Here is a 22,034-nt window from a genome sequence, read left to right as displayed (position 1 = left end):
GAAATTTGAGAGAATTCCTTGGTTTATTAAAATGAAGAAAGCAACTCTAGGTTAGCAAAGATTGTCATTTGGAGGACTCATGTCATTCACAACAATTTAGTTTATCATAAATTAGTTATGCAGAGCCTCAATAATTTGATGCGTTCATTTGGTAATCATGAAAAAGCAAGGCATGATTCTCGTCTATCTTAAACTATTGATCCAAATTTTGCTTCTAATGAAGTTATTGCCACAATGGATCGAATGAGGCCCGTGCATGTGAGGCAGGCAAGTGGATCAACCACGCCTACTTCAAATACACCTTCCTTACAAATGAATTCACCATTGAACCGTCACATGCGTTCGGGTTCAACTGGCAACTTGAAGAAACCACAACATACAAAAGCTGCAGCTCAGAGGCTTGCTCAGGTCATGGCACACCAGATGGCTGATGATGAAGATGATGAGGATGATCTTCTGTATGAGTACAATCCTTCAAGTCTCTCAGCAGGTATTGGGCTTGCAAGTTCAAGGCCAACAAGAGCTCGCTCTCCGATGGTAATGTTCTGATTTTGTTTTTGGTTTTATCTGGAGAAAATGTTATACTGTCTACACATTTACACTTTATCTGCATCAAGCAATAGCAACAAATGTATCTGAAGACTTAAATTCATGACAAATTGCAGCTGAGTGTCAGCTAAGTATTTGGAACTATCAGATTCAGTTATGGTTAGGTGCAAAGGCTAGAAGATACTTTTTCTTGTTTTGCTAAAGCATTCCTCTTCGAAATTACCTCAACATTTGATAGCAGAAATTTTCTTTTATGTTACGCTGCTTTTAATACTTTAAACTTGTAGATATGTTAGTTTTGTAGCATGTAAGTAATGTTGTCATCTGAATCCCTTTTACAGCAGTTGTCCATTTCTTCTCTTAATCTCCTATTGCTCAAACTTGTTTTAGCATGTATACCACCTAAATAATTTGAAAGCACATGTGCAGGGTGAATATGTATTGTCAATATTGGTGTGCCTTTTTTAGTTTAAACAGCTGTACTTGTTTATTCATTAACATGTACTTCTCACTTGTTTAAACATCTTTCTGTAATGGCCATTTTTAGGATCATAAATTTTCCCATGATTTTAGGCCTAAAACTTTTCTGTCAACTGTTCTTAGTCAATTCGCAACCCCGTGGAACAGTCTTCATCCCTGCGATCCGCATCAGGTTTGCGGGCATCTCCAGCTGTCAACTCAGTGGAAAAGCAACCTTCATCAGTTCGTTCAACGGGAAACATCCGATCATCTCATTCCAATTCCTTGGAACAGATTCCCTCCAGTCATTCTCTTGTAGCAGGTCGATCAACTCAGTCGAATTCCTTGGAACAAATCCCCTCTAATTATTCTGTTGTAGCTGGTCGTGCATCTCAATCAGCAAGCTCGGTGGATGAAGCGCAACCTCCATCTGCGAGTAATAATTCAGCAGTCAGTCGAACATCTCTATCCAATGGTGTTGAACAACCTCTCTCCGCTCGTTCACATAGCCGTCCAAATCTTGGTGTCAAGACAGTTCCCATGGTACCCCCCGCTGTACCACTATCACTTAGGTCCAATGTATCCACTATTCCAGCTGAGGTTCAACCAGATAGTCATAAGGATAAAAGGTATTCCTTCTACAGCTTTAAGTGTTGTACATTGGGAGTTACATCTACATTGTTTCTAATGTCTTCAATAGGCAATAGCAGAATTCTTATTTCTCCCCAAGTCTTATCTACTTTTAGAACTTTTTTCGACTCAAAAACATGTCTTTGCTAATAAGTGGGAAAAAAAAGTAACTACCAATTGGTTTATCCCTTTTGACTTTGCTTAAGAATTAGAAAAGTTTAGCTTAAGTACATGTCTACTTGGTTTTCATTCTTCTTAGTTCAGTTGATCATAAATTCTTCAAATAAGCATATGTCCTACAGCTGTGGTTCTTACTGAATGATGTCCATGAATTGCTTCAAGCCCTTATAGTATGTCTTGTAATTTCTAGCAATTGTTACATATCATGGTTTAAGTAAGACTAAACTCTTTCTATTTTACTAATGCTTATGCAAACTGTAGCTCTCATTCTCTGAATTTCGGTGGACAACCAGGTTATCTTTGGATTTTGGAACTTTCAAATACAAAGAAGCTGGCCAACAATTGTCCTCCTCTTCTGACCTACAAGATCAGGTCTGTTGATCTATCCATATATTAAATCTGCCTTTGACAAATAATGTGTTTTTCTCCTGTATAGAGATGAATCATTCTTGATCCTACAATTCTTGTGTAAAACAGTTCCCCGTGCACATTTATGACATCATAATCACATGGTCTTGATCTCCATAATGGACTTCTAGTAACTGCTTAGGAAAGTTATAACTAATGATCATTGGTAGAGTAGTAACTTTCAAAAGATAATATGTAGGTGTAGTAATGTACGTATTTTAATTGATGTTTACAACATTAGTTCATAGCTTTTGAAGATACTAATGAGGTTCAATTCAAATTGCAGATTGACATGCTCCAAGAAGAAAATGAAAGTTTAAGTGAAAAGGTGAGTCTGGTTGATTTCATGCTTCAGCCCTTGTTCTCTTATATTGGTTATTTCAAATGCCTGGTTAGGAGGATGTTTTGCCACTGGATGTACAATATTTTATCCTACTTCCATCTTAATATTTTCTTTTTCAGGTTCGACTTGCAGAGGAAAGATGTGATGAAGCAGAAGCTAGAGTTAAGCAGCTTGAGAAACAGGTAATCCTGCAAAGGGATCAGCCAACATATTGTTGCAATTCCATCTGCATTTTATAATACTGGTAGTTTTTCCAGTTGAGTCAAAGTTGATTGTTTTGAGTGCTTATCATGCTTGATTTTGTAATCTTCCTTTTTTATTGACAAAGTGTGAAAAAAGGCAAACAGGTTATAAAGCTATGTGAAGAATTTGTATAAAAGGAGAGTTAACATCTTACAATAAGTTCTAATAGGATTTGAAAAGTTGCATATAGCTTTGTCATCAGTTGGGCCCTTTCTCTACCTTTCATGCATACTCTTTGAACAGAAATTACTGAATAGATTTAGTAGTTTCTATCCATTGTAAAAATAGTTTTTCTTCCCTTCCACGCTGTGCCAGTGGAGCCGAATTGTCCCTCTCTGGCATGTGTCTTGCAATGCCTCCAGAAAGCTCTGTCCAAGTGATGGATTTTTATTGGATTCAAAATAGGGTAGATAAATCTGGCTGTTTCAGAAAAAACCACACAATGAAATGTAGATTGCCTACATTTCTTGACTCCCAAATCATGTGCATCAATTATTTACCTAGCAATATTACTATAGTGCAATCTACAGTTGCAAATAATTTGTAAGGATATTCTCTGGGTCTTTCCAGAAGATAAGATGCCCCTCTTTTGCATAGTAATGCTTTCCCCAGATTGACTCTATGTACTATAGCAACTACTTTTAGAAGAATGTTCTATAGCATTTAGTTTCAGAGGCTGCTCTTGCCTTTCAGGCTCCAATGCTTCTCCTAAATCTGATGCTTTTTCTGACTTCACTGTGATAGATCCAATTAATCTGTTCCTAGTAATTGAAAGTTAAGTGAAACTGTCACGATGGTGTCTATTTACTATTCATCTTCCTAAGCTATACCACCTTCAGCCTCACATGGATGTGTTTCCCTCGCTGATTTTCATCCCACTTGATGCTATACCAAAACTGCAAACATGATTATTACCTGCCTGTTCCTAAGTATGCCCTTCTTGTGAGACCATATTTCAAATAGAATTGTTAGTTATAAGTTTTGTTAGTGGGAACCTCTGAGACTTTGCTCTTGTGATAGTGCCCAGTGCTGTCTAAACAAAATGGTTCTTCTCAACAATCATCTATGATGATGTCATTTATCTTTCGTCCTACATATGTTCTTACTGGCACCAATGATTAGCAACTTTCTAGAATGATGTTGTTTGGCTACTATGTTTGAAATGCTAAGTTGTTCATGACAAGAAGTTTGTGTTGTTAGATTGCAAATCTCGGAGAAGGGACATCATTAGAAGCTCGTCTCTTGAGCAGGCAAGATTTTAAACTCTTAACATATCTATCTTCACAATTGCCTTCTCAATAATGAAATTTCTTTGATTTTGCATCACAGGAAAGAAGCAGCTCTACAACAAAGGGAGGTATGTACAATGAGAAAGCTGTTATGATTCGATGAAAGTAACTGCCATTTTTGGTTTATATCTGTTGCATAAGGTGCATTGTTATAGTTTTATCAAATGCACATTGCTTACATTCTGTTTTCATGTGAGTCTTTGTGGCTGCATCTTCAGCTCTCATTAGGCCTAATTATTTACTTGTACCAAGTTGCAGATGCTTTTTACAGTGTGCAAAGGATGTTGCTTCGATTATGCAATATTTCTCCTTTCCATCCTGGACATTATCTTTATCTAAAGTGGATAGTGGAGTTGGAATGACATGTGATTTGATTGTGTAGAGAATAAAACTGAGTTTCATTCATTTCTTTAAGCACTCAATCTTTTAGCTTTCATGATAAGAAGCTCTCATTCATCGCAAACCCTTGACCTGCTAGAAGGCATAGTGTGATCTGAAGATGAACCCTCCCTGAGGAAAGAGTTACTGTGCCTGGTATCATCTTATTTGCAGCAGGATACTTTTGTTGATCCTTGTAGATGCTTCACTTTTTACTTGCTCCAAATGAACCTTGGGATGTTGAGCTTATTTATTGTGAAATTAATGAAATTTGGCAGTTTGATGCAACGAACAAAATAAGTTACTCCAGAACACAATTTTTTCTGTTGTTAAAGGTCCAGCATTTTTAACTGAATCCAGTTTTCTTAATAATTTGAGTTGGTCATCTAGTTGTCTTAGATCATAGGATCCTTGCAAGATACGTTTCTGATAACTCTTGCTAGTATGTAGACTGAGGAAATATTCATTTACTTGAGAATATTTGATAGAACAATCAATAGTAAGTGTATTCATTTCCCCCTTCTAAGCCTACGGCTATATTAAGATGGAATAATTTTTGAAAACATTGTTTGAGAAAAACTTCAGGCACATTCTCCAACAACCATCTTATGTCAGATACCATACATCCAAAAAGAAATTACAGTACTACTTTTATGACAACATTTAGAACATTGGATAACTATTTTTAGGTGATTGTTTAGTAGAAGCCGTTTACCGGGTTGTCAGCGCTTTAAATGCTAGTTTAGGTTGTTTACAAATTTTTTTAGTATTTCTACCAAGATGAAAGATCTTCTGTCTAAATTAGAAGCACTAGCTTGCCAGGTCAATGTGGCTTTGAAAAGGTTTTCTTTTGATAGTTATAAGTAGTGCTAGTAAATGGTTGCAGACATTCTACAGTCTCACAAGGAGGATTTGCTGAAGGTTTAGTTCATGGGAAAAATTACAATTGGCTTCTGTATTGAAATCTTTTGTAGGTTTCATGGTAAACTGACTGCACTTGAATATTCCATCAGCACTATTCTTGATAGCAAACAAAGCCTTTGCTAATTCCCTGACAGATTCAGATATTTTACTGGAGAGTTCTATTATTTTGCTTTGATAATTATAGAAGTTTGAGTTATGTTGTCCAATGATATTGCCTCAGACCTAATCTTGGTTTATCCTCTTTAACTCTTATAACAATAAAAAATTCTTGATTTACTGGTTAAGAGAGTCTTACTTACGTTTAGCTCCACATGCAAATGGGTACATGTATGAAAGTCCATTTTGAAGACATTGGCGTGTTGGACCAAAAGCTAAGTGAAATCTACAAGTTAAAGCACAATGACAGATATCGTGGGACTATTTGATTGAAATAGAAACGCCAATGCAATTGAATTTGCAATTTCAAAATATTATGGGGAGAATATCGAATCAAAAGTAAAAAGAAAAGCTTTGCAAGCGTGTTATATCACATGCGGTGCACTTAGTTTTCAATTGTGCTCAAAGCGGAGAAAGATTGTTGGAACTTAGCTGTAAAGTTTCAAGATAAGCATATGTTTTGATCTTTGTTAGTCACTTTAGCTTTCTGTATGAAATGTACGTATGAACTTATGGTCTTATGTTTCTATTGAGGTGCTCCTATGTTATTGTTGTCCAATATGACAAATCTGTGAAAGGTAATATTATCATGACAAAGATGCGAAGATGAGAGTATTAGATTTTAGGGCGTAGCAGTTCTCTAGAGCTATAACATAATAGGAGTGTACTACATACTGGCGGTTTTTTCTTGTTTCTTCAAGTTGATCATGGCTTTCTTCAAAGATAGAAGCTGTTTGTCAAGTGATAACAATGCTAGTTTGCATCACCTTCCAATTTGCGAAGTTGTATCCCTTCTCTCAACCTGCAGGGTTTCTGATCTGCAAGAAGTAGTATTATGCATATTCAATTGGTCCTGGAGTTTATTATTAATATCCATATTTTTTAAATGATCTGTACTCTTGACCATCAGAAATAAGCCAAAGTTATCTCTGGTCATTACTGTTCATCTAGTTATCAAATTGTTTTTTGACCAGGGCCTGTTTCGTTCTTCCACTCTGTGGCATCATTATTGGAAATCTCTTTCAGTGTCAGGATTCCTCTTCTATAGTTCTGCACTTAAATCTGATGTCTTCTGAACAGAGTCTGAATCCAGTGTTAGCTACTTGACACCTTCATGATCTAGACTGAAACAACTAAGCCTCCAAAAAGTACTCATTTGTATCCTTACGAATTGATGTTGGATTCAATTTAAGTGATAGTCATTTGTAAGGAAAAGGATTTTTCCTTGAACTAATGTAAGTTGAATGCAGTACTATTCTTATCCATTTATTTGTGGTCCTTCCATTTATTTGTGGTCCTTTTGGCTACATGAAAAGGTATTGCATTGAAATGTTTTCAAGGGTCTTTGACTTATTTGACGAATAATGCAAAGAAAGACATTGCACTGCAATGTTTTCTAGGTTCTTCATTTCCACGGTGAGGACATTAGCCTACGAGTATAATTGACATGAAATGAATATTAGTTATCTCTTCTTAATGGCTTTTCATAACTAGATGATGACAGAATCTTTCTCTAGTTCTAATGGTTTCAAAGCTTAATTTGATTACTTTATTTTTTTCTTTTCCTATTTTAACCTGTATTTGGTTTTGAATTTGTAAAGCATTTAATCTTCTTGCATGATATGACTAGATTGTTTCAAGAAATCACTTAATTTTACTTGTTTGGCGCCTAATCAGATTACTGAAATAGTTGTAGAAGTGAGCATCTTTTCCTCCAAGGAGTTGACTATTTAATTGGTTGAAGCTGATACTGATAGGCATATATTAGGGCTGAAAACTACAGTTGATGTATTAGAGAAGCTGGATAACAGGATTAGTGACACAGAAATGCTGATCAACTGAGGTGAAGGAACATCACTCTTGTTCTTCCTGGATGAATTGTTTGTACATGTCACAGTTACACGTGCAACAGAGTGATCGAACATCGTGCTTTCTACAGAACAAGTGTTAGCTCTCAAGCAGCAAACACAGAAAATAATTTGTCATGGACAACAAGCGCAGCTTTCCATACACCAAACGCGGCAAAAGATCTTTATAACTATATTTGGGCCCTAATCAGTAGTTTTCATTTGAAGTAGATCTTTTTTTTTTATATTTAATTTTCATTAGGAAGATTTCGCCACGGTGAATGTTCTTTTGTAAAACTTGTTGGGCATGTAATGTAGATGCATAAGTACTTATTTTAGACACTTAAGTTCAACCTTGAATATCTGCAAACTATGCATTTTACCTGCAGGCTGCTCTGAAAGTTGCAGCACAATATGCTGGACAAGGTGAGATTGAAGCATTGCGTACAGAAGCTGAGGTATCAAAACTTCTATCTTGTACATTTTGCTAATGACATTTTCTGAGTCTTTTATGTTCTCAAGTAATATAAGATACATGGTGGCATGTTTTTAATTTTGTAACTTCGAAATAGACTGCTAGAGATGAAGCAAATTCTGCTCTGGAGCAGCTACATGAGGCTGAAAGAGAAGTTAAGTTACTCAGAACAATGACACACAGAATGATACTGACTCAGGAAGAGATGGTATGTTGTTTGTGCCATTGTTCATTGGATGTTTATTGATTTGTTTATGTATCATATGATTTACTGTCTTACACCTTAGGAAGAGGTTGTTCTAAAGAGGTGTTGGCTCGCTCGGTATTGGAGTTTATGTGTCCAATATGGTAAGTTCATTTAGCAAATAGTTTAAAATCATAAGAAGCTGATTCATTATTGTGTTCAGTTCAATTAATGTCATGGATGGCTTGATTAAATGGAAACTGAATGGAGAATTCTTTCCATCCTTGATTACAAGTTCTATGTGTTTACTCAGATTAAGTTATCCATTAAATCTATGTCATATCAATATCAATACATGTGTTTCCTCTGTGAAAACTAAAATCTGCTTTGTGACAGAAAGAAAGGCATTGAACAATTGAACTAGACATATAAAATCCCTGAAATTACAAATACAAAAGCTTTCCACCTGAAACCATTTGAGGAAAAGAGGGAAAAGAAAATTAAAGTACTGTTTAATGCAGACGGTTTAGAGAAATTTTCCAACTCTTATGTAATTGTGAAAGAATCGTCAAGGAGCAGATTCGGCTCACATGAATCCGTGGCCTTCTACAGCTAAAAAATCCACTCTTTATCCAGTTGCTTTTGGCATCTCTCTTCAACTATTTAATTGATTGCAGTCATCTGAGTTATCTTTTGCACTCACTTATAAGATCTTTCCACTATAATAATGCTGAATCCAAGACAAGTAAGCAAAATTTTCCATATTATAGATAAAAAAACCAGTCCATTTTGCCTCAAAAAAAGAGTGGAGTGAATAACATTGTCGGACTGCAAACTTTTGCTCATCAAGATTAGAAAAATACTTGTAACTAGTTTCTGAGTGAGTCTGAAAAGTCTAAATACCATGTACAACTTGCAATATTACTTGTAGAGTTGGTAAAGGTCTCATGTCATGTCAGATGGTAGCTGACTTTGCAAAACTAACATACATCCTGTGTATTGGTTTAGATCTATGGCAACATTTGAATAACCTATTTGCTATCACGAGTTCCCTTTTGAGTACCATCTATGCTAAGGAAGAGAAACTTGGGACTCTGGGATACCATCTTACCATTTAGTGTCTTCTCAAATCCATTAGATGCAGGAGCATATAGACCTTCTTGTTATTCAATCCTACAACTGGTTGATTATGTGGTTCGTTCAGAGATTATTCCTGTAGTTATCAGATCTATTATCCATGTGCAGCATATTTCTTATGATAGGAAACTGTATGTCTTGCAGCCCTATTATTATTCTTTTTATAGCTGCAGCAACAGTTATTTCTTCTAGTTAGCATAGAATCTCAATTCTCTTGCGGTTTTCTGAACCCTTAAAAAGATACAATATAGTACTTTCTCTTCAACAATCTACTTTCTGAACCCTTAAAACTACACAATATAGTACTTTCTCTTCAACAATATACATTGATCGTCTGTAATTCTCCCACCACATTTCTACAACACATGGCCTTAGTCCACTACTTGTATTGGCCAAATCAACTTTAGGTCTTATTTGTCCTTAGGCGTAATACATATACTACCTTGGTTACCCCATTTGGTCAATGAGTTAGACGGCTGATTACCATATGGATTCTGCAATTTGGAATAGAAGTGAAGACTTTTCAAATGCTATTCTCTTCTTCACCGTATTTAATGTTTAGATAACAATGTCTAAACCACATTCACTTCTGGTCTTTCCTTAGGCAAGGGGATTATATGTCAAGGAACACCCAAAAACAGAATCAATTTTCTGTTTCTCTTCTGTGAGAGGTTGGTGATTCAAACTTGTTTTTATAGGTATTCACGCAGAGCTAGCTCCAGCTAGACATAAATATTGGTCCTCTTTTGCCCCACTTCCCAATGAAGTCGTCTTAGCTACTGGCGAGAGAGCAAAAAATGAAAATGCCTCAGGTAAAGTCTCTTACTCTGCTTGACAGAATGAAAGAAGAAAACAAGTTTCATGTTTTTTGCTTTAAATAATTATCAACTGGATCGTTTATGTTCTTAGATTTGCCTTTGTTGCCTTCTCATATCTCTTCTATCATCTCCAGTAAATAATGATGTAGAGGAGAGAGACAAAGTTATAAAGGATAATCATGAACTTTCATCAGAAGGAAGTGTGGAAAGCATGCTTTTTGTGGAGAAAGGTCTGCGAGAACTGACATCACTCAAGGTTTTGACAAATACTTCTTGCCATGCTGTATGCTAGGTTTCTCATTTGCTGAAACTAATGCCTGTGGTACCTGTCACGTTCCTTAAAAGCTTAAATTTGTCTGAAAAGCTTTCAAGATACGTAGGTTATAATCTCTTTCATTAGTTTGTTTTAGTACAAAAATGTGATAAACTGAAAATTGACATGCAAATGTCCTCATGCTTTGGAAACCCTACAACTAACGAGGACTTTACATGATCTAAAACATATGGGAATTGGTACATCATATTTTCACAGAATAATCAGCAAATATCAACTTTTATATGGTGGAAAATGTTTTGTAACCACAATTACATTGAGCAGCGCTAAATTATCATTGTAGCACTGAGCTTGCCACACTACTAGAACATATCTGCTTCAATCATCCCTTCTTGATTTCTTAAGTATCTTTCAAACCTTTTTATCAGTCAGACATTGACTAAATATTTGTAGAAAAATGCAGATCAGAAAATGATCTACATCTGGTAGTTTCTCACTTAAATACTAATGTCTTTGCTGTAAACGTTGTCCAGATGTTCAAGACAATAATGGAACTAAAGTTCCTTTACTAGGTTAAACGGTGAAAAAAGCACTTTTGGTGTTGGGCTTAAATGAGAACCAACTATTGTGATTAATCACGAAGCCAGTCTGCCATTGAACTGTTTTTATGTGGTTATTTGTGGCATAACCTTCCTTATGCTTATCCCCGTATGGATTACTTGTTTGATTTTAATTCACTGTTTTACTTTGACATATGTTCGATCATATCAAGTGGCTGGTCCAAATATTAGTTCCACCTTCTTTAGATTGCATTATACTTTTAAACCTCTCTTGACTGAAGTTGACTAAAAAGAACAAATATCTAAACATCTACTGGCAATTATGAAATGCTTCTACCATCATTTTCTGTTACTTTATGCGCACTTCATATCACTTGCCTTCTTATTTGGAGGTTTGCTTGAGGATTTATTGTAAATCTTGGTGTAGTTATTTGAATTCATTTCCCTGTCAAAGGTAGAAGAGGCAATAGCTGTTGCAATGGCCAAAAAGAGACGTCCAAGTCTAATAAAAGGTATTAATCTAGATTGTTTTTAGCCAAAGTATATCTAATAGTCAGTATATGATTCCTGCATCCCAGCATATGATGTATAGAAAAAGTTTCATACAGGCAGGTCATGTGCAAAGCTGAAGGACTTAGGTTAGAAAGATGTAGAAACCATAGAGAAAGAGTGCCAGACATGGGAAATAGTACATAAAAAATTAAAAAGAGATAGGAAATACCATCACATAATGCGATTCATTGAACTATTTCTTTTGCCTCAATCTATAGCTTTTTTTTTTTTTTCCCATGAGTCATCATATAAGTATCCCATCTGGTATTTTTTCAATGAAATGATCTGCTTTCGTTTCAGTTATTATTTCATTTATCAATCCCATTTGTCAGTAATTTTCCTCTTCTCTTGATATGCCTGTAGATGAGTTGAGACTACCAATTGAAGGGCAGCATTTTGCAGAAGCATTTGGTAAGTGACATCAATAGCACCGATTGAGTACCATTAGTACCTGATCTTCTGCTTTAGTTCATCCAACTTTCCTGATGACGGTTCTCTATCAAGGGACACATAAACATGAGCCTTGGCCAACTGATATGTCAACTTTTGCAGATTGCTTAATCAATGTCATTCTATGCTCTTTGTCCCAGTTATTATGATCCATAGAGGAGTTTTGAAGGCCAGAAACAAAGTTTTTGATTTTACTCTTTAAATTGCGAAGCCTGGCAAAATGAGTACTTTTAAGCAGCAATAAGTCAATCAACAAGAATATCCTTGGACAGTTAGCTAAACATGCATGGACTAATGAATCAACTATTGCAGTTTCATAGTTATTGTTGTCAATAGCTGTTACGTAGGACTTACTTTTGACTCTACGTTGTGGATGCTTATAAATACATTGTTACGTTATGCGAAGGGATTCTAAATGAAACGGCACTGGTCTTGTTATGTATGACTGAGATTTGGCACGAGGGAGATCACATATGACGGCCGTTTGTACCTAATGTAGACATGAAATGCATCAATCCAGATACTTCTATTAATATCGAATTCATTTTGGAAGGAACTTTGAACCTAATTATGCAATCTATTCTTGTTGCTTATATTTCAGAACTAAGCCCAGAGGAGTCTGAAGATGTACGTTTCAAGGAGGTATATTCATAAAGCTCTTTGTTTTCTTATTTTGTATTGAGTTTCTTGGTTGGTTATGTATTAGCCATATAGATTTTTGTGAGACGTAAAGCTAACAATTTAATGAGACTCTCTCTTTCTCTCTCTCTCGAACAGACAACAAGTGTCAAGGTCTTTACATATCTGTTTGTACGTGTGTATTTCCACTTAAATATGGCAGGGATGCAGACAAATCAATGTAGTCATATAATAGGTCCTGAAATTGGTTGCCTGTTAATTTTGGAAGAATGAAGTCAGGACCTTGTAGTATTGTTTATAGTAATACTCAAAACTCCTCAAATTGTCTTCAATAAACTGCAGAAGACTATTGTTTATAGTAAAAGGAGTCCAGTAGCAAACGAATGAAAAATTTTGTACTTCAGTACTTTGCACATTTGAAATTGATCCACGGGTAACAATATTATCAATAGGCTTGAATAGAGCTTAAAGTGGAATTTCTCAATTCTATTAGTAAAATCTTTGAATCACATTCACATGATGCATCAGAAGCTTGGATGGATTTGTAACCCTTGCAGGCTTGGCTCGCTTATTTCTGGAGAAGGGCAAAGAATCATGGAGTGGAGCCAGACATTGCAGAGGAGCGATTGCAATTTTGGATCAGCCAGGGAAATGGAGTTCCAAACTCAAACACTGCAGTTGATGGTACACATAGATGCATCCCTGATTGCACTTGTTTGCTAATGAAAGCATGAATTTTAGTATGAGATCCAAATATAAGTGGGGAAACATTTTCTTTGTAGTTCTATTCAGTCTCTTATTGTTATTCCATGCCAATGAGCATATATCTAGCTGTCATTTCTTTACTATCAACCTTATTGATGTTTTCTTTCTATATCTGATAGAGTTCCAGAGCTTACTTTCATATTAGGCTTAGAAGTTTGCTTTCATACCAATGGCTTACATGCTTTAATACAGTTTCAATTGCCATCTTTGAAGCTTCAGCTATGAGAGATAAGGGTACTTGGTTTGTTTAGGCATCAATGAGAGAATTGAAAATATGCAGGCAAAATGTTGTCAAATTTTTCATTTTGTATGTTCTACCAAATGCCCATTTGATGTCCTAAAATATCAGCCCGTGATTATTTAGGTAGACTTGATTTACAGGTTCATTTATAAACCATGTAATAATTTATGTGTTTTTTTACATTATCATATATCACTCAATACCACTTTTCTTACATCATCATTCACTATTATAAGCGTGTTACTATTTCATATATCGTATACTTTTTACAAAATGAACTCGTAGACCAAATCTACCTAAGTTTTTTCTAGTTAGCTCAATTATTTTTAAGAGTGTGTCACGATAGACATTCCCTCTCAAGTAGCTACTTTCTTGCATTCAATTGCTACTTATTGTTTAAAATGTCATGGTTATTATCTTGTTTTTAGTAATTACCGGTCTTCTCTTTTAACATTACCATTGGTAGCCATTTATTTTGTTTTCTCTTCTAGACCAAGCATTGCAATGATATAAACCTTAACATACTTTTTGCCCTCATTTTGTAGCTGAACGTGGGCTCATTGAGCTCAAGAAGTTGGGAATTGAAATTCAATTGTGGGAAGAATCTCGAAAGATGATTGATCCTTACTCCAACCATAAGACACAGATGGACTACGAGCTTCAACATTAAGCAAATCTTTCTTTTTCTTTTTTTCTTTTCCTCAAGTATTTTAACTATTGAAATTTTGCGAGTCATTTCCCTTGAAAAGTGCCCAAGTCCTTAGATGAATGCTTTGTCCTCGTTCATTTGTGTTTATTTGAATGTTGTATACATCATTTAATAACATATTTATGTAATGAAAATACAAATTTTGAGTCAATGTGAGAGTCATTTAATAAAAATATAGGATCAGACTATTATTCTATTGGTATAACGTCAGATATGGCAGAGCCATTACGATGCTTAAAAGAGTGGGATCGAGAAGGGTTGAGTTGGGTTTGATAGTAAAATAGGAGGAATTATAAGTAGAATGTTCGGAATTTAAGATCTTCAACTAATAAAAAAAAAAGTGGAATCACCAAATTTTGATGGGTGTATTTGTATTTGTCCATGCTATTGGTTATTTAAAAAGAGCTAATTCCTTACTTCCTCATCATGCAATTGCATATACACTTCAATTTTTTTTTTTCAACTTTGTCCACTTCTTACAATTCTCCATTCAAATCTGTCCAGCTTTATAGTCAAATAAAAAAGTATGATTGTCTACATCTATTATGCTTTCAGACAGTCTCTTTTTCTTTTTCTTTTTCTTCCTCTTCCCCATATATATGAACTTCATTCCACGAAAATTTTGATGCAACAGTTATGCCAAAATTGACCATAACGAAATGGGGCCGGTTTAGTGCAATTGTACCATTCTGACGGCAACTTATTTTTCTTTTCTTTTTTTTTTGGAAAGTTAAAGTCTCCAAAAAAATAAATAAAGTATTCGACGGTGATATATATAATTCTAACACCAAATTTATGTGATTTAAATAAAGTATAACACCAAACTTATGTGATTTAATCATAACGTGGCTACGTATATAATAATTGCGATAGTCAAAATTTTAGCGACAAAAAAACTTTAGTTTTAATGGTCAAAATCACCATTTAAGTTATATTATTAATTTTGAGTTAAAATTGATCCCAACACACCGATGTATAACAACTCATCTGAATTTAAATTTGAAATTCAAATTTTGTTCATGTGTCATGCACTCAATCATGATAGCATATATAAGATACACTGTCAGTGTCAATATATATAAAATTTTTTCTAAAATAATGGATTGTATAAAATTTACTCTAAAACAATTGATTAATCTTTTATACACTAATAAAGTATATACAATCACTATTTTTTAATACACTAACAATGTATATATCATCACTATTAGATGGATGCATGACAATGCATCTGAATTTAAATTTGAAATTCAAATTTTACTTCTATATCATGTATCTAATTTTAATAGTGTGTACACTGTCAGTGTATATAAAATTTATTCTAAAATAATTTACTCACTTGTCTAAACTAAAAATGGTGAGATATATTAAACTCAAATGCTTTTTCCTATATTAAAAAATTTATCCCTAAGAAAAAAAAAACTTCATAGTCATACAGGAGAGCCGTTTAGACCGCAAGATTTTGGATTTCTTTTTAATATAGTTGCGATATAATGTATATGAGTTAAAAAAATGATTGAAATATGTATCGAGAAAATTTTTCTATGAAAGCTCACAATTTCTTTTCTTATTTCAAAAAATTTACAAAAAAGCAAACAAAATTTGCAGTAACACAATGAGGTCAGGTCAGCAAATGCAGCAGTTTTGAATTGGGTAGCTGAGGTGTGATGATGACTAGGTGATTTGAGTAGAATGGATAAAGATCCCCTTGAATATTTGATCTGAAACAACCCCCACCCCACCAACAACTTCCCTCATTTGCTCTTCACCCATTACTCTATAAAATCTGTCAGACCCTTCTAGAATAGAATAGTCTCTTACCCTGAATCCTGACAAGTGACCCCCTTTACTTGTATATACTTGTGGCTGTAGTGGTTGTAGTTCATATCCTAGCTCACCACTTTGTTCTTTCTCTGCATTCTTTTCTCTTATTCTACAACATTCATCTATCATCTCCCTCCCTCTCTCTTTCCCTTGGGGTGCTCTGAGGTTATTTCAAGCTGTCTTTCTCATTGTGTCTGTATATATTTCTTGCTGTTAATGTTCTTGATTAGTTGTAGTATGATCTCATAAGAACTTGCATTGAATGGTTTTCTGTATGGTAATCCTAATATGTGTTGGGATTTGATTTCTTGATCTTTTGATGGTGTCTAAATAATTTGTTTCTTGTATGGTAATGAATCAGTAGTAGTAAAGATGCCCACCAGTTATTTTCTTTTAAATTGGAATTGGGTTTTGGATTAAAAGTTGAGTAGTGGTAAAGAATCTCAATTTGTGGGATTTTCTATTATTTTGCTCCTACTGAGTCCTTTTAGGGGTGTTAGAGTTCTTATATGTCGTTGGTTTGGTATTCTTTCGCAGTTTAATTTGTTAATTGCTGGGAGCCACATAAGAAAAGAAAAGAAAAGAAAAGAAGAAAAAAAGATCTGCAGATTTATAATATTTTTGTAACTTCTCATACCTGATGTTATTTCTTTAATTATGCTGGAAATTTTGTGGTATATATTATAAATCTTGTAACTTCTCATACCTGATGTTTTCTTTGGTCTTGCTAAATGCTTCGTGGTATATGACAAATTGTTGGGTTTTAGAAATGAAAACTATCGTTTGTGTGTCATGTCGAGGTAGCTCAATCATACTTGTGTGTCCATCTTGAGTTGGTTGTATTTACTTTTCTGATGGGCTATGTTGACAGGACAATATGTATTAGCGAGTTTGCTTGTCTCCTGGTTTGGCTATGTTTTGGTGGATTTAAGGAATTTGTTGGTTTTGGAGCTTGTGTAGAAAAAATAAATGTGTGTCCCTTTGTTTGATTTATTTTATCTGCCAATTCACTATGCTCGGATTTCCTTGTTTGATATATTTCTAACTGTTTTGTTGTGTTGCAGATCACGGAAGACAATGGTGAAGGCTGTTGCAGTTCTTAGTGGCAATGAGTGTGTGAGTGGCACCATCTTTTTGACCCAAGAAGGAGATGGTAAAAAATGCCTCGTGTCGTTACTTTGCAGTGTCATGTAATATATGTTCCGTTAGCAATTTAATTGCAAATGCTCTCTTCGTTGATTCCAGGCCCTACAACTGTTACTGGAACAATCACCGGTCTGAAACCAGGGCTCCATGGCTTTCATGTCCATGCCCTTGGAGACACAACGAATGGCTGCATGTCAACTGGTATTGTCCATGATATATTCTACAAAGTTTACATATTTATGAAATACCACTATGTCTACAAGAGAAACCATATATTTCTATTTAGGTTTGTGCATAACTTAAGTATGATGTATTTGAAATATCATTCTATTCTCCAGTTCCTTCCTACTTGTACCTTCTAGTCTTTGTCTTTTCTGGACTTCATTTTAGATAATACTTAACAAGAAAGAAGGCAATGTAGCAATATTTCTGTTTTCCAAAGTACATTCACATAAGATGTTCATTACAGCTCCTCCCCTCCCCCCAAAAAAAAAAAGAAAAAAGAAAATAGAAAAAGATGTTCATTACAAGGTTGACCCGAAAAAGGTGTAGTTTCTAGAATCTGGGCTGTGATGCATTAGATTTTTATCTTTGTGGCTGCCATTAATTATGCAAAACCTTATAATTCTAGTTTTGCGTGACTACATTCCATAACCCTCCTCATTGTCGCCCATATCCAATATGGCAGCCCTTTGAACTGCTAAGACCTTCCAACCGCTGTCATCTGCGACCTATTATTGTCGATACTACAATCCAAAAACAAGCAACCAGTACAAATTATAGGCCCTCCAGAATAGAACATTTCCTTTGTGTGTGTATGTGTGGGGTAAGAAATGGTGTTGCTTGCACATCCCAAGATCATGTCCTTCTGTGCCTTTAATGTGTGTGTGTGTGAGAAAGGAATTCTTGCTGTACGAAGAGAGGGTGAGGCTGAATCATGCTGAGTGCTCCTTCAAGATGGAGATCAAAAAGAAAATAAAAAATTGCAGGAGATCCTTTTTTAGGGATTCATATTTGAGGAAATGAAAATCTTTGAATAGATTATTTGAGGGAATCCTAAGATGCATTGACTGAACATCCACCTATCTTACGATGAACTAAAGTTTATCTTAACTTGTTGGCCCATTTTACCAAGTACTTGTTTTTGTCCTTGGCTTTAGATATCTTTAACTATTCATATGCAGGACCACATTTCAATCCAAAAGGCAAAGAGCATGGTGCTCCTTGCGATGAGAACCGTCATGCTGGTGATCTTGGAAATGTTACTGCTGGTCAAGATGGTATGCAGTTTGTGTTGCCATGGTATTTAGATTTAATATGTGCCATAACCATGTGGCTATTCTTATTTTCTATATTTTTATCAATCTTTTTTTGCTTCCCGGTGTTTTCACTCTTTAGTTTCCCAAATAGATGGTTTTTTTTTTTGAGAAATTTTAACTGGAAATCTTCTGCTAGAAATTTTGATGAAGGCTAGATTATTCCTCTTGCTGATTTGTCGGTCTTTCCTGTAGGTACTGCCAATGTGTTAGTTGTTGACAATCAGGTACTCTCATTTAGTTTCCTGGTTTCTATTTTGCCATCAATATCTCCCACTTGATACTGACACTTAGCTCTCTTCAACATTCTTTGTTATTCTTTTTGGGTTAACATAAAACTTCCCAAATTTTCAGATTCCACTCACTGGACCACATTCTGTTGTTGGAAGGGCAGTCGTTGTCCATGCAGATCCAGATGATCTTGGGAGAGGTAATGTAATTATCACAAGGCTTTATTATGTTCTGTGTGGCTTTGCTGAATCTATTTCTGATGATGACCAAGGAAGACCCTTGGTTGCTTGCTTCATACATTGGACAACAGTGTGGTTGGTCATTCTAAATCATTGTTGTATCTGTCACACTATCAGAGAATGAAACTTGTCAATCCTCTTAATCAGCAGCATTTGGATGTTTTAGTTAATTCACATATTATTAGTTGGAGGTGGTACTGTTGTGACAGCTTTAGATTTAGGGTATCAATTATTGTATAGATTATTCCTAATGATTTCAAGTTTGAATTTCAGTAGTGAATGCACTTTACCTACTCTTTACAATACTCACCATGTTTGCTTTTCAGTCTACTCTGAATGTTTACATGCTGTTATGTGATTTTTTTTCAGTTGTTGACTGAATCACGAGAATGAACTTCTGCAGTTTACCATTCAAAATGACGAGAAACCATTGCTACATTGACTTTACAGTGACTTGCATCACCCCTTTGTTCCCCTTGGTCAACAATATCCCCTCCTTTAAATGTAAATTACAAAAAAAAAAAAAAAAAAGGAGCAGACACATACTCACACATGGATGGAACGATTAAAAAAAGGACCAAGATAGCAACAGTTGGCTTTTGTGCATGAATCCATCCTTCATGCATCTTTGCCCCTTCATGCATCTCACTTTCACACTGTGTCCTTAGGTTGACTTATCTGCATTTTTTTTTAAAATCTATCAACAAGAAGGCTACGACACATTAGCTTCAACAAGAAGGCTATGACACATTAGCTTTTTGTCTATAAACAAGAAAAAGGCCATAATATAGGTTTACAAAAAATGTCTGGTGACTTTGTTGTTCATGCTTCATTATTCATCTTTGTCATTTAGAACCATAATATTCTCCTGGATCTGTTTTTAAACTTAAACATGCCTTGCCATCTTAAATTTTTGGGAACTCCCTAATCATCATGCAAATAGTGGTGCACCCAAAGTGTCATTAGTGGAGCACTTCTATCATTCCTTTGATTCGTTTTATGTGTCTAATCATTACAGCCAACCATGTAAGCAGCAGATATGACTAAACTTCCCAAAATATTTAACCAAAAGCCATTTTAGTTCCTTGTATTGAAACATAGTTATGTTTGATGTGCACACAAGGAAATTTATGATTGAAATGACATCATCTTTTCCTTGTAGCCCTGCATATGTGATGAAAAGCATCATATACGCATAAATGCATACTTGACCTAACATCCTAAACGCAAAACGTATCTACATTCTTCATGGGAAGAAAGCCAGGCAATGTTAATTGCAGAATGTTGGTATTTTTGTGATTTTCCCAAGTGGCACTTGTGGTTTAGTGTGGTTGACACGTTCGTAGAATGAGAAAGAACTTCCATTTTGAGAAAAGTGCTCAATGGGAGTAAATTATAGGATGTGGTATTGTCTTGCCGATTGATGTTTTCATACAAATTAACTTATGAAGCTAATCTAAAGTAAACTTGCTTCTTGTAGGTTTGCTTTGTTATTCAAATAGCACCAAATATAAGTTTGTAAGATTGCATTTCCTTTGGCCACATTATAATTTCTGTTTAATAATTTTTTTTTATTTCTTACCCAGGAGGACATGAACTCAGCAAAACCACTGGCAATGCTGGTGGTAGGGTTGCCTGTGGTAAGTATATCATGTTGCCCCTGCCCTTTTCTTTAGTCCCCAATAGTTCCCCAGTCGTCCTGCTTTTTTTGTCCTATTTCCCTCCCTCCCTCCCTCTCACTTTCTGCTTCTCTTTTGTTTATCTATTGTTTAGTCAAATATTAATTTACAGTAGAGACTGCTCTAGCTTTTAAGCGTCGATAGGATAAGTCTGAAAGAAAGAAATTGAAGGAAATCATGCTTGATGGCTGAAAAAAGAAACAGCGTTCACTCTCAAATCTTCAATTCTAGATGTTAAATTCCAGACTGACCCCGGTTCAGTCGGTTTTCATGTATGTACTCATTACGTGCATGCCCATGTCTTATTTTCTTTTATGGTTCTAGTGTTAGAAATATCTATAAAGTCAACATTACAACTTAATTTACAGCTTAAGAGCATTGAATTTAAATGTGATGTGTGATTGTTTCTTCGCCTATGATGATGTTTTACTTATCTCTGTGCAGGTGTCATTGGTCTGCAAGGCTAAGATTGACTGTTGCTTGTGATCAATAGTAGTCGAAATGGGGGAAGAACTGTTTTCCGAAATAAATATGATTCTGCTTCTTGTAGCAGTTGAATGTATTCTCAGACTAATGTTCTTCTTACCATTATGTTTGAGTCATAACACTTTTTTGTCCCAATTTTCCTTTGTCCCAATGTAGGAGTGAAACTGCTGGTATTGGGACTGCCCCTACTAAGTTGCAGGTTTACATGCACTGAAAATGGCAGCTAGAATAATCACAAGTACAAGTGATGTGAAAAATGCCCATTTTCCTTTTTTTTTTTTTTAATGAGAAATCAGTGCAAGTTTGATCTTATTTCACTCTGCATGTGGCCGTAAATCATAGTACCAAAAGGGAAAAAAGCAGTACTGTTCTTATAGCAATTCAAGGAGAGTTGAGAAAAAATGGAGTGTGGGAAATGAAAATCAAATAGCCTCCCTCGTTCCCTTTCCTCCAAAAAATCTTGTCCCACATCGCTTTGAGAGGTGTGCGTGTGTCTGGATTTAAGGTCCGTGAGTTTACCTAAAAGTCAGCAATTGCCTTTTGAGTAAACTGGTGGAATCACCTTAGATTTGGGTGTGCGTGTGTGTTTCTTAAAGTTGTTGAAAGACAAGAGAAAATCGGAGAGGAGTGTTAGTGTGTGGTGGGTTCTTAGTTAAGGCCCTTAAGCCTCCTTCGTTCCCTTTCCCCCAAAAAATCTTGTCCCACATCGCTTTGAGAGGTGTGCGTGTGTTTGGATTTAAGGTCAGATTCGGGGGTGTGTGTGTTTCTTACAGTTGTTGTTGAAAGGGAAATGAAAATCAAATTCTAGCCACCAGATTGGACCCCCAATTCAATATCGTGTTGGCCATCCGCAGACATCCCATCAGAGCCTGATAAGAACAGAACATCATACCACTATCCCTT

General features: G+C 35.3%; 2 protein-coding genes across 2 annotated transcripts; both read left to right on the top strand.

Annotated features, from left to right (window-relative positions):
* Nucleotides 1–234: 234 nt before the first annotated feature.
* LOC113760172 (coiled-coil domain-containing protein SCD2-like) lies at nt 235–14,266 on the top strand. Its single transcript, XM_027302741.1, has 17 exons — nt 235–537; nt 1,153–1,637; nt 2,112–2,190; nt 2,513–2,554; nt 2,689–2,751; nt 4,013–4,062; nt 4,142–4,169; nt 7,796–7,864; nt 8,042–8,089; nt 8,169–8,229; nt 9,901–10,014; nt 10,155–10,276; nt 11,309–11,366; nt 11,770–11,817; nt 12,458–12,498; nt 13,053–13,179; nt 14,047–14,266. Exons 1-17 carry the CDS (start codon nt 235–237, stop codon nt 14,169–14,171), a joined length of 1,863 nt encoding a protein of 620 aa, XP_027158542.1. The 3' UTR covers nt 14,172–14,266.
* A 1,698-nt stretch (nt 14,267–15,964) lies between these two features.
* Nucleotides 15,965–21,448, top strand: LOC113760906 (superoxide dismutase [Cu-Zn] 2-like). Its single transcript, XM_027303657.1, has 8 exons — nt 15,965–16,199; nt 17,099–17,187; nt 17,280–17,381; nt 18,365–18,460; nt 18,692–18,723; nt 18,851–18,926; nt 20,553–20,606; nt 21,090–21,448. The coding sequence occupies exons 2-8, from the start codon at nt 17,112–17,114 to the stop codon at nt 21,110–21,112; spliced, it is 459 nt and encodes a 152-aa protein (XP_027159458.1). The 5' UTR covers nt 15,965–16,199; nt 17,099–17,111; the 3' UTR covers nt 21,113–21,448.
* Nucleotides 21,449–22,034: the final 586 nt, after the last annotated feature.

This window comes from Coffea eugenioides, chromosome 2 (genome assembly GCF_003713205.1).
Source record: "Coffea eugenioides isolate CCC68of chromosome 2, Ceug_1.0, whole genome shotgun sequence".
In the NCBI taxonomy this organism is placed as follows: Eukaryota; Viridiplantae; Streptophyta; class Magnoliopsida; order Gentianales; family Rubiaceae; genus Coffea; species Coffea eugenioides.
The sequence above is the reverse complement of the archived record's forward strand: the minus strand, read 5'-3'. Positions and strand labels throughout refer to the sequence as shown.

Excerpts from the sequence above, each read along its gene's own strand:
- LOC113760172 (XM_027302741.1), top strand. The coding sequence starts at position 235 with ATGGATCGAATGAGGCCCGTGCATGTGAGGCAGGCAAGTGGATCAACC. Across the intron at positions 4,170-7,795 it reads CAGCTCTACAACAAAGGGAG|GCTGCTCTGAAAGTTGCAGC; the intron begins GTATGTACAATG and ends TTTTACCTGCAG. Across the intron at positions 10,277-11,308 it reads GAGAACTGACATCACTCAAG|GTAGAAGAGGCAATAGCTGT; the intron begins GTTTTGACAAAT and ends TCCCTGTCAAAG.
- LOC113760906 (XM_027303657.1), top strand. The coding sequence starts at position 17,112 with ATGGTGAAGGCTGTTGCAGTTCTTAGTGGCAATGAGTGTGTGAGTGGC. Across the intron at positions 18,724-18,850 it reads TGTTAGTTGTTGACAATCAG|ATTCCACTCACTGGACCACA; the intron begins GTACTCTCATTT and ends CCAAATTTTCAG. Across the intron at positions 18,927-20,552 it reads TCCAGATGATCTTGGGAGAG|GAGGACATGAACTCAGCAAA; the intron begins GTAATGTAATTA and ends TTTCTTACCCAG.